Source organism: Engystomops pustulosus, chromosome 6 (assembly GCF_040894005.1).
Source record: "Engystomops pustulosus chromosome 6, aEngPut4.maternal, whole genome shotgun sequence".
NCBI classification, from domain to species: domain Eukaryota; kingdom Metazoa; phylum Chordata; class Amphibia; order Anura; family Leptodactylidae; genus Engystomops; species Engystomops pustulosus.
Genome location: NC_092416.1, coordinates 136,059,188 through 136,075,371, shown reverse-complemented (window position 1 = coordinate 136,075,371; position 16,184 = coordinate 136,059,188). Strand labels below are relative to the sequence as shown.

Below are 16,184 nucleotides of genomic sequence, written 5' to 3'. Positions count from 1 at the left end.
ACATAGATCCCATTCAGGATTGAGTTCATCAGATGTGAGTGGTATAAAAGCTTTGTGTGTCCAGCTACAAGTGCAGCTTAAAGGGAACCTGTCACCAGCCACAACTGTTAAACCCCCAAACATACCTAATAAGGTGTAGTAAATGTTGTCAAGGCATGTCTTTATAATGATTGTTTGCCGACCTCACGCTGAAATATCAACTTATATTCACAGGCGGCTGTGCACTTCGGCGTCGCATGCGCATTGAGCATTTCTACCTCCGGATACAGGCAGGGCCGGAGAGGAGATAATAAACGCACTGTGCATGTCAAAGACTTCAAACGAGAGGATGGGGAGGCCACGGGAGGCAGGGCAGGAGGTAGGAGGAGTTTTCATGACGAAGCTGCCTGGAGGATTGTTGAACGCTTGCCTTCTCTACCTTGAACCCCACCCCGCTGACTGCTAGCTGTCTGTGAATATAAGTTGTTATTTCAGGGTGAGGCCGGCACACAATCATTATAAGGTCATGCCTGGACAACATTTACTACACATTTATAAGGTATGTTTGGGGGTTTAACAGCCGTGCGGCTAGTGACAGGTTCCCTTTAAAGAGAACTGCAAAAGGCCTATACCTAAAAGTGTCAGAGGATACAGATAGCTGCTTCCTAGAAGGGTGTTTAGTCAATTTAAAGGGTCTTTTACATGACCTGACTGATAAGTAGGAGTGTTGAAATTTATGATTCCCAAGCTGTTTGTATATTGCAGGTGCCATATCTCCTGTTATACAGTGACACATGCATGGATTGATCCATTAAAAAGTATAGTCGAGTGATATCATGTGAATAAGCCATTATGCACACTCTCTGATTTACAGCAGGCTTGATCTTCATGACAAATGGAAAGATCAGGAGCTTGGTGAATCAGAGCACATATGCTGCAGTTTGATTCACTTGTGCACTCATCAAAATGCTAGACTGCTAACAGAAATCCATCACTTGTAGCCCTGCTGGCAGGATGTGAGATTGCAACAACGGTGTGATAGTCTCTTTCCATTATGATACTGTGTGGCTCTGCTTCTTTGTGTATAGCATATTGAGTAGAGACTATTATTACCTGCCCCAAGTTACATATTTAAAGGGGTATTGTCATCCGAACATTCACATTTAATTTGATTATATGAAGATAATTTCACATAAATGTAGTCATATGGTCCCTTAGAGGTGGAGGATATCTGTCCTTCGATACAACCTGCTGGAGTGATCGTGCAAAGAAACAAATCATTTTTGCATATGAAATATAATTGTGTGTTTTAACTTACCTTGCACCCTGCAAGAATCTTGTGCTTGTCTTGTCTGTGCTGCTCAATCACTTCTCAGCTCTCAGCCCCCGCCTCTGTGCTCGTGTACAACTCGTCCCTCCTGCACCTTTACTCACACAAGGACAGAGGTCACAGCCTGGTGAGCTGACATCAGTGGGGGAGGGAGTAGCTGTACAGGAGCACAAAGGTGGGGGCTGAGAGCTGAGTAGTGATTGAGCAGCATAGAAAAGTCATGTGTTTTTTTTTAAGGCATCAAAACAAGAACAAGCCTGGGACCCAAAACAGTATTCTGTCAGTGTGCAAGGTAAGTTAAAACACACAATTATATTGTGATACAAATGCTAAGAAAAGGCAGAAAGGCAAATGTGCACTGCAGCTGTAATGGACTTCTGCAACCTGTCTTTAGTGAAAATGAGGTCCCTGGTGACAGGTTCCCTTTCATTGCTTTATCCAATTCAAATACAAAACTCTGAGCCGATTTATTCTTAATACTTCATTATGGTGTCCCCTGCTGGTGATTGCAGGCAGCACACTCTCCTTTAAACCTATCACTACAAGGAACTGTTTCATTTTGTCATGTACTGTACCTTGTACTGGGAATGTTTGACCTGTTAATCTCTAGCCACTAGTTGTTTACAATCATTACCTTGTAGGATCAGAGTTAGAATATGCAAATATGGGCCAATGTTCTATATATACATAATACACTTCCATCAGATGTGTTAACCTTTATAGAAGTGGAGGATTATCATGTGATCTGCGGCTCCATCACAAATTAGATCAGACTTAAAGGACATCTATCATCAGATAGAAGATCAAGGATTGTAAACCGAACATACAGACATACTGGTTTATGCCCACTCTGGCAGGGTCTGCTGTTCTTTTAGCTTGTAAGAAAAAAGGGGGCTTTAAAAATGATGCAAATGAGCCTGAGGGGCTCCAGGCTCCATTAACTCCTCCTTTTTTTGATTGTGCCATGGATGTATTATATATTGTGATTATTGATTGGACCATAATTGCGATATTGTATTCATTTTGTAGGTTACAGGTTTTGGTGGCTTATATCTGAGAAAGGGCGTTGGAGTGACTCTAGTAGTGATGATAAAAAAGACGTCTGAGATTATACCATTCTACCTCATCGGACGGGTTCATATTGGATTAAATCTGCATCAAATTTATCATGGAGGATACTAAACTTAAATGAGACCTTTTGCTGTAGTACTAATCTATTTGTTTTGTCTGTTGCTGCATACACGCTATATTACAGTGGATGTTTATGTGTACACTATACACTGTCATGTGTGTGCATTTCTGTGTTTGTTTTGATGTGTGTGTTTGTCTCACTTTTGCAGAACTTTATTTTTTGTTCGCTCTAATGGGCCGAGTCCATGACAGGAGTGAACCATAATAGAATTAGTCACTTACAATTGGACCAATATCCCTTTAAAAAGGAAAGGAAAGAAAGGGAAAGGGAAGGGAAGAATAAAAAAAAAAAAAGAAGAAATAGTTTTTTTTTCCTTGCACAATGCACTTTAGGCTCATAGCACTTTTTTCATATTTTTACACTTTCTTGTATACTCACCGGCCACTTTATTAGGTACACCTGTCCAACTGCTCGTTAACACTTAATTTCTAATCAGCCAATCACATGGCGGCAACTCAGTGCATTTAGGCATGTAGACATGGTCAAGACAATCTCCTGCAGTTCAAACCGAGCATCAGTATGGGGAAGAAAGGTGATTTGAGTGCCTTTGAACGTGACATGGTTGTTGGTGCCAGAAGGGCTGGTCTAAGTATTTCAGAAACTGCTGATCTACTGGGAATTTCACGCATAACCATCTCTAGGGTTTACAGAGAATGGTCCGAAAAAGAAAAAACATCCAGTGAGCGGCAGTTCTGTGGTCGGAAATGCCTTGTTGATGCCAGAGGTCAGAGGAGAATGGGCAGACTGGTTTGAGCTGATAGAAAGGCAACAGTGACTCAAATCGCCACCCGTTACAACCAAGGTTGGCAGAAGAGCATCTCTGAACGCAAAGTACGTCGAACTTTGAGGCAGATGGGCTACAGCAGCAGAAGACCACACCGGGTGCCACTCCTTTCAGCTAAGAACAGGAAACTGAGGCTACAATTTGCACAAGCTCATCGAAATTGGACAGTAGAAGATTGGAAAAACGTTGCCTGGTCTGATGAGTCTCGATTTCTGCTGCGACATTCGGATGGTAGGGTCAGAATTTGGCATCAACAACATGAAAGCATGGATCAATCCTGCCTTGTATCAACGGTTCAGGCTGGTGGTGGTGGTGTCATGGTGTGGGGAATATTTTCTTGGCACTCTTTGGGCCCCTTGGTACCAATTGAGCATTGTTGCAATGCCACAGCCTACCTGAGTATTGTTTCTGACCATGTCCATCCCTTTATGACCACAATGTACCCAACATCTGATGGCTACTTTCAGCAGGATAATGCGCCATGTCATAAAGCTGGAATCATCTCAGACTGGTTTCTTGAACATGACAATGAGGTCACTGGACTGAAATGGCCTCCACAGTCACCAGATCTCAATCCAATAGAGCATCTTTGGGATGTGGTGGAACGGGAGATTCGCATCATGGATGTGCAGCCGACAAATCTGCGGCAACTGTGTGATGCCATCATGTCAATATGGACCAATATCTATGAGGAATGCTTCCAGCACCTTGTTAAATCTATGCCACGAAGAATTGAGGCAGTTCTGAAGGCAAAAGGGGGTCCAACCCGTTATTAGCATGGTGTACCTAATAAAGTGGCCGGTGAGTGTATATCATTTATTTACTGTTTGCAGCGTCTATTTTTGAAATGGTGATATAATAATATGAACCTTCACATAGTGAAATCATATGTTTTCAGCTATAAGTGTCTTGCATCAACAAGAGTCACCCTGATTTACCTTGTTAAAAGAAACTAATTGGGGGACATTTACTTAGAGTGTCGGTGTCTGCATTGGCTTTGTTACCGACCTGCTCTCGGTAAGAAGACACACATTTAATATTGTAGAGCTGTGCAGAGACATTTCTGTCCCCGAGCCCATTTTCTGTCCCCGAGCCCATTTTCTGTCCCAAGCACCAGAAATGTGTCCAACAGTCCCTGCTAGACCAGTTTTCTTTTGGTCTACTTTCCGCCAGTTTACAGCGCCCAAAAATGACTGTGACACATATTAATTCTGTCTGAGTTTCCACTCCGCCAAAGCCACGCCCCTTTTCGGAGAAGAGTCGGAGCAGACGGAAAAAGTAATTTTTTCTGTCCCCGACAGCTAATAAATAGGTAGGAGAGCAGAACATGTGGTGAGAGCGCCACAAAACTGGCGGAAACGCCATAGTAAATGTCCCCCATTGTGTGTGGTATAAAGGATATGTTAAAATGAGTCTTTTGACGCATTCCACTGGCTTCAGCCTTGATCACATGCTAAGGTTACATTGCGTTTCCACTGCATCTGCTAAAACGCAGTGTAACCTTAGCATGTAATCAAGGCCAAAGCCAGTGGATTGCATCAAAAACGCAACGCACAAAGCTACGCAACGCATCGTGTGAATGCCCAACAAAACAAGCCCTTTCTGGTAATTATCTCCACCTGTATATGGTCTTTAAATGGTTCTGTGGCACATTGTGTATGGCCTCTGGTTGGTATTATGGTTGTGTCATAGTTGGATTAAAATAATTTGGGGTGATTTAGAGTATTAGACTCTGTATTTAACCTTCTGTCTCTAAAATGTGAAATTGCTGCTGTGATATTTATGATGTGTTACCAGAACCTTGTTACAGATTTGATATATGATAACTCCCAGTCCAGATATTATCACACTGTCTGTTGTTTTTTATGTGTATTTCTTTTAATGGGGTGTTTTTAAATACTTTTTTCTGGTCATTGGGGCGCAAACCAGTATGTTGGTGTGCTTTGTTTACAATCCTTGATCTGGTGATAGATGTCCTTGAAAGGGAACCCGTCAGGCAAATTAACCCCCTAGTCTAAATATATTTTCATAAACTGCCATTAGAGAGCATTGACTCTATCCCTTCATTGTCCCTCTACATGCCTGTAAACTTAATCAATGAGGTCCTAAAGATTTATGCAAATGACCTGTGAGGTGTCCAATGAGTCATTAGCATATTTAAGCTGTCCAGCGTATTCATGAGTGGGAGGCACAGCCACACCCCCAGATTGACCGACAGCCTGTATAATGATGTGAGGTATAATGGTGTAATGTCTCCTCCATGTGCTTCCTGGTGCTGGCGGCTATGCCCCTAGAGCCTGTGTGTGTATAGGAGAGATACAGGCTCCAGGCAGCCATGTTATAGCAGAACATGTCAGGTACTTGTGTAGCTGATGTCTGTATCTCACATGTGTATGGGAGGATGCAACATGTCAGCAGATAAAGCACAGACACTAGCAATGCTTTACTATACATTACACACAGACACGAGCAGGGAGAGGGAAGGGGAGGGGTAACAGGTGTGACATCACTGCCTCTGACCATGTGACCTGCCTAATTTACATAATAAAGAAAAGATGATTTTATAATGATTAATGTATGAATTGACTAGATAAAGGCTGGGATGGGATCCTTGTGAGCTGCTCTAACAGGTAGAAGTGAAGGAATTAGTTACAGAGACCTGATGACAGGTGTCCTTTAACAATTCTTGGCTATATAGAGTAGATCATAATAAACTGTATCTTAAAATACTTTATTCTAAAGATTAAAATTGCTCTCAGTTGGTTAAAAACATTGCTTTATATATGTCAACAGACCTTCCTTACAGTCTGGTTGAGGTGCAGAAATCCAGATTAACATCAATTCATTTTTTGATTGATCCAACTGTTTCCCTATTTCTGCAACCCTCTGTTCCAGAGAACAGACACTCCAGTACCCCCCTCTATTGCACCAGTGTCCGACAGCTGTTCTTCTAACCCTTTGTTCCAGAGATGTCTTACTCCTTTCCCACTTTGATAGATTAGCTTTGGCTTATCCTTAAAGTAACAAGTTCCATATCATCAGATCAGTGTTTCTAAATTATCATTTTGGCTGTTTAAAACGTTCCAAGAGTTAAGGTACAAAAATGCACCAAGCACGTCTGTCCAAAATGAGGAAGCCCCCAAAGTCTTATACTTGTATGTCTGCGGTGGTCACTGCTGACCCACTGTTTTGCTTCTTCCCACTTCTTCGGGCAATGTCTGTTCTTCTGTACGGCTGATTTCTTAGATCTGTTTTTAAAGGCAAAAGAGTGGAAACGGGATTAAAGCTCCAAACTATTAAATAGCTAGATGGTATGTAGCCCACACTGGCCGCTCTACCACACTTCAGCTGCCCGTAACACACCATCTACGCGCTTAGAACGCCATTCTTAAAATTCCACCCACTGGCAGTCCATAGTGGTGTGCATGTCAAGGAAACCCGAAAAGTGGTGGGGACAGGGAGCCATAATAAATCTCCCCCCAGGTTCTTGGCTTTTTGTTATGTATGACTTTTATAACTGTACTGTAACTATTCAAATGAATTTTACCTTGGTCCATCAGATGTTCTATTTAGGGCAGCCAACAGGGGGTGTTTAGTGTGACTTTGTTCAGGGGGCCTCAGGGAGAAGAAGAGGCCCTTAGTCACAAACCCTCCTCCCTTTCCAGGTGCAGTGAACTAACTGTGTACACAGGGGAGGATGACACAGGGGCCCCGAACTTTCTAGTGGCGGTCCTGGCTGTATTACAGAACCACACTCAAAAGCCTGGATAATAACCTCCCAATATATTCACCTGTTATAATATCTTCTATAGCCCAGTTTTCCTCATACACTCGCGGCTCTTTTGTCTGCAACTTCTTGTTGAGCTCTGCCATCAGATTGATCTGTGGTTTCATGGATTTGGTTGGAGGAGACTGCAATGCATAACATTCATAACATAGGAGAATGCAAGTCATATTTTTTGTTACAAAAGTGTTGGCATAAAAAATTCCTTTTCAAGATCAGCTGGTGAAATTGGGGCAGATGTACTAATTAAATAAAATGGGGTTTTCCCATGTTACCCCCTAACATCCCAAAGTTTTCCCTGTGAATGTACTTTTAGACACTCACAGGGTGAACTCGGGATGCAGGTGTCATGATAGTAAGGCACCAAAGTCAAAAAAGGTCAGCTACACCAACTTCAGGAGGTCTTCCCCTTGGATTCATGACAGACAACCAAGCTCCATATTATGAGTCTGAAAATAAAAGTAAAATAGATACCCTGCCAGCATTTTAAGCAAAAAATCCAACTACTGTAATTACTAATCGTCACATGGGCCATTCTTTAGTGCTTGATATAGGCCTATGAAACGTCAGGTATGTTGTGTATATGTAAAGCTCCATTTTTTTGCATGAGATCCTGCACGTTTATGTGAATGCACCCTAAATATGTAAATTTTTTTTTTAAGGGGAAGGGTGGCCCCATGTAGAAATCTGACCCTGATTTCCTCCATGTGGTCAGAAGCTTCTGAGCTGCATAAAGTCAGATCTATGTCTTTTGACAACCCTAGGAAAAGAAGACTGCCTGACAGTACAAGTGTGTACAAGTGAATAAATGTGTGTGTGTACATAATATGTATGTGTGTATATGCTGTATGTGTATATGGGGAGAATTTATTATACACCGACGTATGATAAAGGCCACGTTACCTCGTGTCCCAGAAGATACATCAGGAGGCTTGGGCCTCTTGAAGTATCTGTTGGACTGTGTGGCTGCTGAGGAAAAACTACATTGTTTTGCATAAGAAGAGTGCAGGCACGAGAGTAACTCCACTCCACTGGCAGCCTTGAATTTGCGATTATTTCAGTGATTTAATACCTAATGCCTAAGTCTCCCCCATATTCTGTATATTCTGTAAGTATGTATGGGTGTTTATGCTATATTTATATGCAGTATGTGTTTATATGGTGTGTACCAGTACACAACAAAAGTTTGGACACATCTTCTCATTCAAAGAGTTTTCTGTATTTTCACGACTCTAAAAATTGTAGAATCACACAAGGCCTCAAAACTATGAATTAACACATGTGGAATTATATACTTAACAAAAAAAGTGGGAAACAACTGAAAATATGTCTTATATTGTAGGTTCTTCAAAGTAGCCACCTTTTGCTTTGATTACTGCTTTGCACACTCTTGGTGTGCTTCAAGAGGTAGTCACCAGAAATCCCTAAGCATCTCGATTGGGTTTAGGTCTGGTGATTGTGGTGGCATAGCACCCCATCACTGTCCTTCTTGGACAAATAGCCCTGGAGGTGTGATTTGGGTCATTGTCCTGTTGAAAAATAAATGATGGTCCAACTAAACGCAAACCTGATGGAATAGCATGCCACTGCAAGATGCTGTGGTAACCATGCTGGTTCAGTATACCTTTAATTTTGAATAAATCCCCAACAGTGTCACCAGCAAAGCCCCCCCCCCAAACATTATCACACCTCCTCCTCCATGCTTCAAGGTTGGAACCAGCATGTAGAGTCCATTTGTTCACCTTTTCTGCATCGCACAAAGATACTGTGGTTAGAATCATAGATCTCAAGTTTGGACTCTTCAGACAAAGGCAAAGATTTCCACTGGTCTAATGTCCATTCCTTGTGTTTTCTTGTGCTTGTTGCCTGTCCTTAGCAGTGGTTTCCTAGCAGCTATTTTACCATGAAGGCTGCTGCACACAGTCTCCTCTTAATAGTTGTTGTAGAGATGTGTCTGCTGCTAGACCTCTGTGTGGCTGTGACCTGGTCTCTAATCTGAGCTGCTGTTAACCTGCGATTTCTGAAGCTGGTGACTCAGAGGTGACTCTTGGTTTTCCTTTCCTGGGGGGTCCTTAAGTGAGCTTTTTCCTTGTAGTGCTTAATGGTTTTTATAACTACACTTGGGGATACTTTCAAAGTTTTCCCAATTTTTTGCAGTGACTGATCTTTATTTCTTAGAGTAATGGCCACTTGTTACAAGTTCTAACGGTCTATTCAGTAGGACTATACGCTGTGTATCTATCTGACTTCTGCACAATTTATGGTCCCAACCCCATGTATAAGGCAAGAAATCCCACTTATTAAACTTGAAAACCTTTTTTGGTGACTACCTCTTGAAGATCATCACAGAATGCAGAGAGTGTGCAAAGCAGTAATCAAACCAAAAGATGGCTACTTTGAAGAACCTAGAATATAAGTCATATTTTCAGTTGTTTCACACTTTTTTAAGTATATCATTCCACATGTGTTAATTCATATTTTTGATGCCTTTAGTGTGAATCTAAAAATGTTATAGACAGGAAAATATAGAAAAATCTGAATGAGAAGATTGTCCAAACATTTGGTCTGTACAGTATATATACAATGCGTATATACTGTATGTAAGAGTTGTAAGAGTGTGAACCTAGGAGGCTCTGGAGAGCGAACCACAACCAAGGTTGAAAAGGACCTTGACCACTCCCATCCCTGGCCAACTCCAGAGGCAGAGCTCACAGCAAGCCAGTGCTGTGTGTCCTGCAGTCAGCAGGAGGACTTTGGACCAGTTGGAGACAGACAGGTGGTTTGTCCCAAGAGGACTGGAATTCAGTAAGGGCATTATTTGTTTGAGCTCACTGAGAGCCAGAGCGCTGAGGAGGAACCCCAGCAGTGTTCCTTGAACCTAGAAGGGAGCTAGGGTTCAAGAAGTGAGGTAGTGCCGTATGTAGAGGCTAAGCTGTTTGTTATTTTTGTTCCTGTAAATGTTTTAAAGCTTTTGGATTGCTACAAGCTCCTACGTTATTGTTTTTGGTGCTCAGCACCACAAAAGTCGCCTGTAAGGTCCCGAAGCTTCTACCTTTGATGCTAAGTTACCCCCAAACCCTACATAGTATAAATGTGTACGTATAACCGTATGCATGTATTTATATTTGTAAAAGTGCATAAATGTGTGTTATTGTTAAGACTTTTTTTTATACAGGGGAAGTGTAGCCCGATGCAGAAGTCTGCCCAGCCTCTCCTAGTTATGTCCCTGCTCATAACCTGCTTGTTGTAGTCACATAAAGGATGTAGAGCTACAGGTTGGAGGTATATAGACTGCATACATTCATTGGAAGTATGCCACTCTGACCACAGTCTTTATGAGTGTGACATATAGTGATTAATCTAGAACCTATTGAAATACACACCAGGGATGGTTTTTCTAGAGATGGCGGCTTCTCTTCAGCGGCTGCTGCTTCCTCCTTCTTCCACATCTCCAGATCCTGTTCAGCTTTCTAATAAAAAAAAGAAATTTAGAAAATTAAATATGCTATCATGAGATAGTGAGACACATGTATCAAACATTTGGCTTGCCTTTTTCTTTAATTTTTAAGACTTTTCATGGTGCTTGTGCTTATTTGCTACTTTTTTTTGCACCTAAAAACGTCTTCTTTCAGAGTTCGCCATTGTCTCGTTTTCCTTAGTGTTCCCTGAGTCATTAACAGAATCCAGACGTGACAAAGTCTCAACTTTTGGTGCACGTCTATGGCTGCCCCTGACCAGGCGTAATTAGAACTGATTGTGACTTTTGGAGACTTTTGTTTTAAAAAGTTGCAAATTCACTAAAAGTCGAATGCCTCATATATCAATAAAGAAAAACTGGCAATATACATCTGACCTGCAGAAAAGCCAAGAAAAAAAAACTGACGGACAAAGCCAAAACGATACATGTGCTCAAAGTGGAGCAAAAGAGATACAACAAAGCTACTTCCCAAATATCTGGCATCACTATCTGGATTTTTACAAAACTAAACACCAATACTTTGGGCCGTAGGCTGGATGCGGTATCACTGCTCTGCCCTATTTTCTTGATCAGAGCTGAGCTGTAATACCAGACATGGTCCATAGACAAGATAATATTACAAATGTTTTCAAGACAGAAAATATTCTTACCTTAAAAGCTCTTCCAAAGCGCACAAATATGGGGAAAAAAGCAGATGGAGCCGTGGTCTTGCTGTTCTCGCCAAAATACCCCACAACTGTCTCATATGCTTCCTGAAACCAAAACGATGATTAAATAAGGACACTGAATAGTAAAGGTGAAGAATGTTGCGGTAAATCCATTTTTGTATTGCATATTACACATATATTTTAAGAATGAATACCAATAGAGATAACCACTACAATAGAGTAGCAAATAACCAGTCCCTATACTATCTACAAAATGAATACCAATAACAGTATATAAGACTACAATATAGAAGTCACAGCCAAATAGCCAATACAATAAAAAACCTTTAATCTTTATATCCACATGGTAATCAAAAAGACAAAAAATTTTAAAATCATCACGTAAAACACACAACAAACACACAAAAAGCGATGGTGGTTAGTTAATAATACAGTCAGTCGTCCCAATAGACATGTAAGCGAATCTTAAGAGAGCACAGTGTGTATATATACTGTATATATATATATATAGAACGATAGTAGAGGAAGTGTGTGGGCACAGCCGACACCTAATACAAAACAAGGCAGCACGATGAAGTGGACAGGGGGTGTGAAGGCATTGACTCCACCGGAGTGGTGCTCTTATCCGAAAAGGTACAACAGTCCAAATAGATGCAAAACTGCCTGGAGAAAGCGCCGAACGGCGCTAAACGGCCCGTCGGCATAGCGGCACTGCGTGCCTCCCTGTATTTTATCCTGAATCAATAAAGAAGACTTTTCTACCTTTGGTGAGTGCCATCCGTCCTTCTATTCTTGCATATATATATATATATATATACACACAGGAACCAAACAGTATCATTGCCTCCAAAAAAAGGGGCAATGATACTGTTTGGTTCCTGTATGTATATATATATATATATATATATATATATACACACTGTGCTCTCTTAAGATTCGCTTACATGTAGAGATGAGCGAACATACTCGTCCGAGCTTGATGCTCGATCGAGCATTAGTGTACTCGTAACTGCTCGTTGCTCGGACGAGTATTTCGCCCGCTCGAGAAAATGGCAGCTCCCGCCGTTTTGCTTTTTGGCGGCCAGAAACAGAGCCAATCACAAGCCAGGAGACTCTGCACTCCACCCAGCATGACGTGGTACCCTTACACGTAGATAGCAGTGGTTGGCTGGCCAGATCAGGTGACCCTGGGATAGACTAGCCGCTGCCCGCGCTGCTCGGATCATTCTCTGTCTGGATGCCGCTAGGGAGAGAGCTGCTGCTGGTCAGGGAAAGCGTTAGGGTGTTCTATTAGCTTACTGTTAGGCAGGAGTGATTCTAAAAGAACCCAACAGCCCTTCTTAGGGCTACAATAACGTTATAATTTTATTTTTTTTTTATTTGCAGCTAGTACCATATTGTGAGGAATTAGCAGGGGGACTTGCTACCGTTGTGTTTAGCTCTTAGTGACACACATATCCACCTCAAACACCAAAGTGGGAAAATTTATTAGGGGTTTGAGTAGAATTAGGCACAGTCTGCCAGTTTCTTTTTATTTTACGTTTATTGTTTTAATAACTCAGTGTCATCTCATCTGGCATAGTAGTGTGCTGTAATACTTGGCTAGAAAATAGCCATAGGAGAATACAAACGGCTTAATTACGCCTACAGTAGCGTTATATATATTTGTTTTCTGGTTGATCTGCTGGTGGCTGTAGTTGTTGCAGTGCATCTACTAGTAAATTGTGAGCAATTTGGAGTCAGACTTGCGACCACTGTGTTTTAGTGACGCACATATCCATCGCAAAGACCGAAGTGGGAAAATTTATTAGGGCCCGGGGTTGTATTTCAATTAGGCACAGTCTGCCATTTCCTTTTTTATTTTACGTTTATTTTTTTCATAACTCAGCGTCATCTCATCTGGCATAGTAGTGTGCTGTAATACTTGGCTAGAAAATAGCCATAGGAGAATACAAACGGCTTAATTACGCCTACAGTAGCGTTATATATATTTGATTTCTGGTTGATCTGCTGGTGGCTGTAGTTGTTGCAGTGCATCTACTAGTAAATTGTGAGCAATTTGGAGTCAGACTTGCGACCACTGTGTTTTAGTGACGCACATATCCATCGCAAAGACCGAAGTGGGAAAATTTATTAGGGCCCGGGGTTGTATTTCAATTAGGCACAGTCTGCCATTTCCTTTTTTATTTTACGTTTATTTTTTTCATAACTCAGCGTCATCTCATCTGGCATAGTAGTGTGCTGTAATACTTGGCTAGAAAATAGCCATAGGAGAATACAAACGGCTTAATTACGCCTACAGTAGCGTTATATATATTTGATTTCTGGTTGATCTGCTGGTGGCTGTAGTTGTTGCAGTGCATCTACTAGTAAATTGTGAGCAATTTGGAGTCAGACTTGCGACCACTGTGTTTTAGTGACGCACATATCCATCGCAAAGACCGAAGTGGGAAAATTTATTAGGGCCCGGGGTTGTATTTCAATTAGGCACAGTCTGCCATTTCCTTTTTTATTTTACGTTTATTTTTTTCATAACTCAGCGTCATCTCATCTGGCATAGTAGTGTGCTGTAATACTTGGCTAGAAAATAGCCATAGGAGAATACAAACGGCTTAATTACGCCTACAGTAGCGTTATATATATTTGATTTCTGGTTGATCTGCTGGTGGCTGTAGTTGTTGCAGTGCATCTACTAGTAAATTGTGAGCAATTTGGAGTCAGACTTGCGACCACTGTGTTTTAGTGACGCACATATCCATCGCAAAGACCGAAGTGGGAAAATTTATTAGGGCCCGGGGTTGTATTTCAATTAGGCACAGTCTGCCATTTCCTTTTTTATTTTACGTTTATTTTTTTCATAACTCAGCGTCATCTCATCTGGCATAGCAGTGTGCTGTAATACTTGGCTAGAAAATAGCCATAGGAGAATACAAACGGCTTAATTACGCCTACAGTAGCGTTATATATATTTGATTTCTGGTTGATCTGCTGGTGGCTGTAGTTGTTGCAGTGCATCTACTAGTAAATTGTGAGCAATTTGGAGTCAGACTTGCGACCACTGTGTTTTAGTGACGCACATATCCATCGCAAAGACCGAAGTGGGAAAATTTATTAGGGCCCGGGGTTGTATTTCAATTAGGCACAGTCTGCCATTTCCTTTTTTATTTTACGTTTATTTTTTTCATAACTCAGCGTCATCTCATCTGGCATAGTAGTGTGCTGTAATACTTGGCTAGAAAATAGCCATAGGAGAATACAAACGGCTTAATTACGCCTACAGTAGCGTTATATATATTTGATTTCTGGTTGATCTGCTGGTGGCTGTAGTTGTTGCAGTGCATCTACTAGTAAATTGTGAGCAATTTGGAGTCAGACTTGCGACCACTGTGTTTTAGTGACGCACATATCCATCGCAAAGACCGAAGTGGGAAAATTTATTAGGGCCCGGGGTTGTATTTCAATTAGGCACAGTCTGCCATTTCCTTTTTTATTTTACGTTTATTTTTTTCATAACTCAGCGTCATCTCATCTGGCATAGCAGTGTGCTTTCATACTTGGCTATAAAATAGCCATAGCAATAGGATAGCATCGTTTGGTTTTTAAAAACTAAAAAACACAAAAAAAAACAAAAAAAAAAAAAAAGTTAAAAAAAAAATTGAAGTTATAACTCTCATTTTCAAAATGTTTAACCCGAGGACTAGGGGTAGAGGACGAGGGCGGGGACGTGGGCGTCCAACTACTGCAGGGGTCAGAGGCCGTGGTCCTGGGCGGGGTGAGACACCACCTGCTTATGAGGGAGCAGGGGAACGCCGCAGAGCTACACTCCCTAGGTTCATGTCTGAAGTTACTGGGAATCGTGGTAGAGCACTGTTGAGGCCAGAACAGTGCGAACAGGTGATGTCGTGGATTGCCGACAATGCTTCGAGCAATTTGTCCACCAGTCAGTCTTCCACGCAGTCCACCCATGTCACCGAAATCGGCACTCCTCCAGCTCCTGCACCTCAGCCTCCTCCCCCCCAGTCTGCCCCCTCCCAGCAAAATTTGCCATTTGAACCGGCATACTCTGAGGAACTGTTTTCTGGACCATTCCCACAGTCACAAACCACTTGTCCGGTTGCTGATGAGCAATTTTCCGATGCCCAGGTTTTCCACCAGTCGCAGTCTGTGGGTGATGATGACCTTGTTGACGTACTGGAAGAAGTGTGTAAAGAGGTGTCCGACGATGAGGAGACACGGTTGTCAGACAGTGGGGAAGTTGTTGTCAGGGCAGGAAGTCCGAGGGGGGAGCAGACTGAGGGATCGGAGGATGATGAGGTGACAGACCCAAGCTGGGTTGAGAGGCCGGGTGAACACAGTGCTTCTGAGACGGAGGAGAGTCCTCGACCAGAACAGGTTGGAAGAGGCAGTGGTGGGGCCAGACGGAGAGGCAGGGCCAGAGCTGGTGCATCAGCGCCAAATGTGTCAACTAGTGAAGCTCCCGTGGCAAGGGCTCCTGCGGCGAGGGCTAGATTTTCAGAAGTCTGGAGGTTCTTTAAGGAAACACCGGATGACCGACGGACTGTGGTGTGCCACATTTGCCAAACCAGGATCAGCAGGGGTTCCACCACTACTAGCTTAACTACCACCAGTATGCGCAGGCATATGAATGCTAAACACCCCACTCAGTGGCAACAAGCGCGTTCACCTCCGGCCGTGCACACCACTGCTCCTTCCCCTGTGTCAGCTGATAGTCAGCCCCCTGCCCAGGACCCTGCCACAAAAACCCCATCGTCGCCTCCACGATCCTCCACAGCATCCACCAGCGTTCAGCTCTCCATACCCCAGACGCTGGAGCGGAAACGCAAATATAGTGCAACCCACCCGCACGCCCAAGCCCTTAATGTGCACATCTCCAGATTGCTAAGCCTGGAGATGCTGCCCTATAGGCTAGTAGAGACCGAGGCCTTTCGCAGCCTCATGACGGGGGCCG

General features: G+C 42.5%; 1 protein-coding gene and 1 long non-coding RNA gene across 3 annotated transcripts in view; one reads left to right on the top strand and one right to left on the bottom strand.

The window, feature by feature from the left end:
* The first annotated feature begins 236 nt into the window (after window positions 1–236).
* The window catches only part of LOC140064375 (uncharacterized), a 32,233-nt gene continuing 16,285 nt past the window's right edge, over window positions 237–16,184 (top strand). The window contains exon 1 of the long non-coding RNA XR_011847759.1: window positions 237–538. This is a non-coding gene — a long non-coding RNA (uncharacterized lncRNA). The remainder of the gene's footprint in view (window positions 539–16,184) is intronic.
* Window positions 5,998–16,184, bottom strand: part of FMNL1 (formin like 1) — a 54,259-nt gene continuing 44,072 nt past the window's right edge. For both annotated transcript variants that reach the window (XM_072111204.1, XM_072111203.1), the window contains exons 23-26: window positions 11,198–11,299; window positions 10,453–10,539; window positions 7,077–7,197; window positions 5,998–6,533 (exon numbers count right to left, since the gene is read on the bottom strand). In XM_072111204.1, coding sequence (XP_071967305.1) covers window positions 6,433–6,533; window positions 7,077–7,197; window positions 10,453–10,539; window positions 11,198–11,299 — 411 coding nt within the window. In that variant the 3' untranslated portion in view covers window positions 5,998–6,432. The remainder of the gene's footprint in view (window positions 6,534–7,076; window positions 7,198–10,452; window positions 10,540–11,197; window positions 11,300–16,184) is intronic.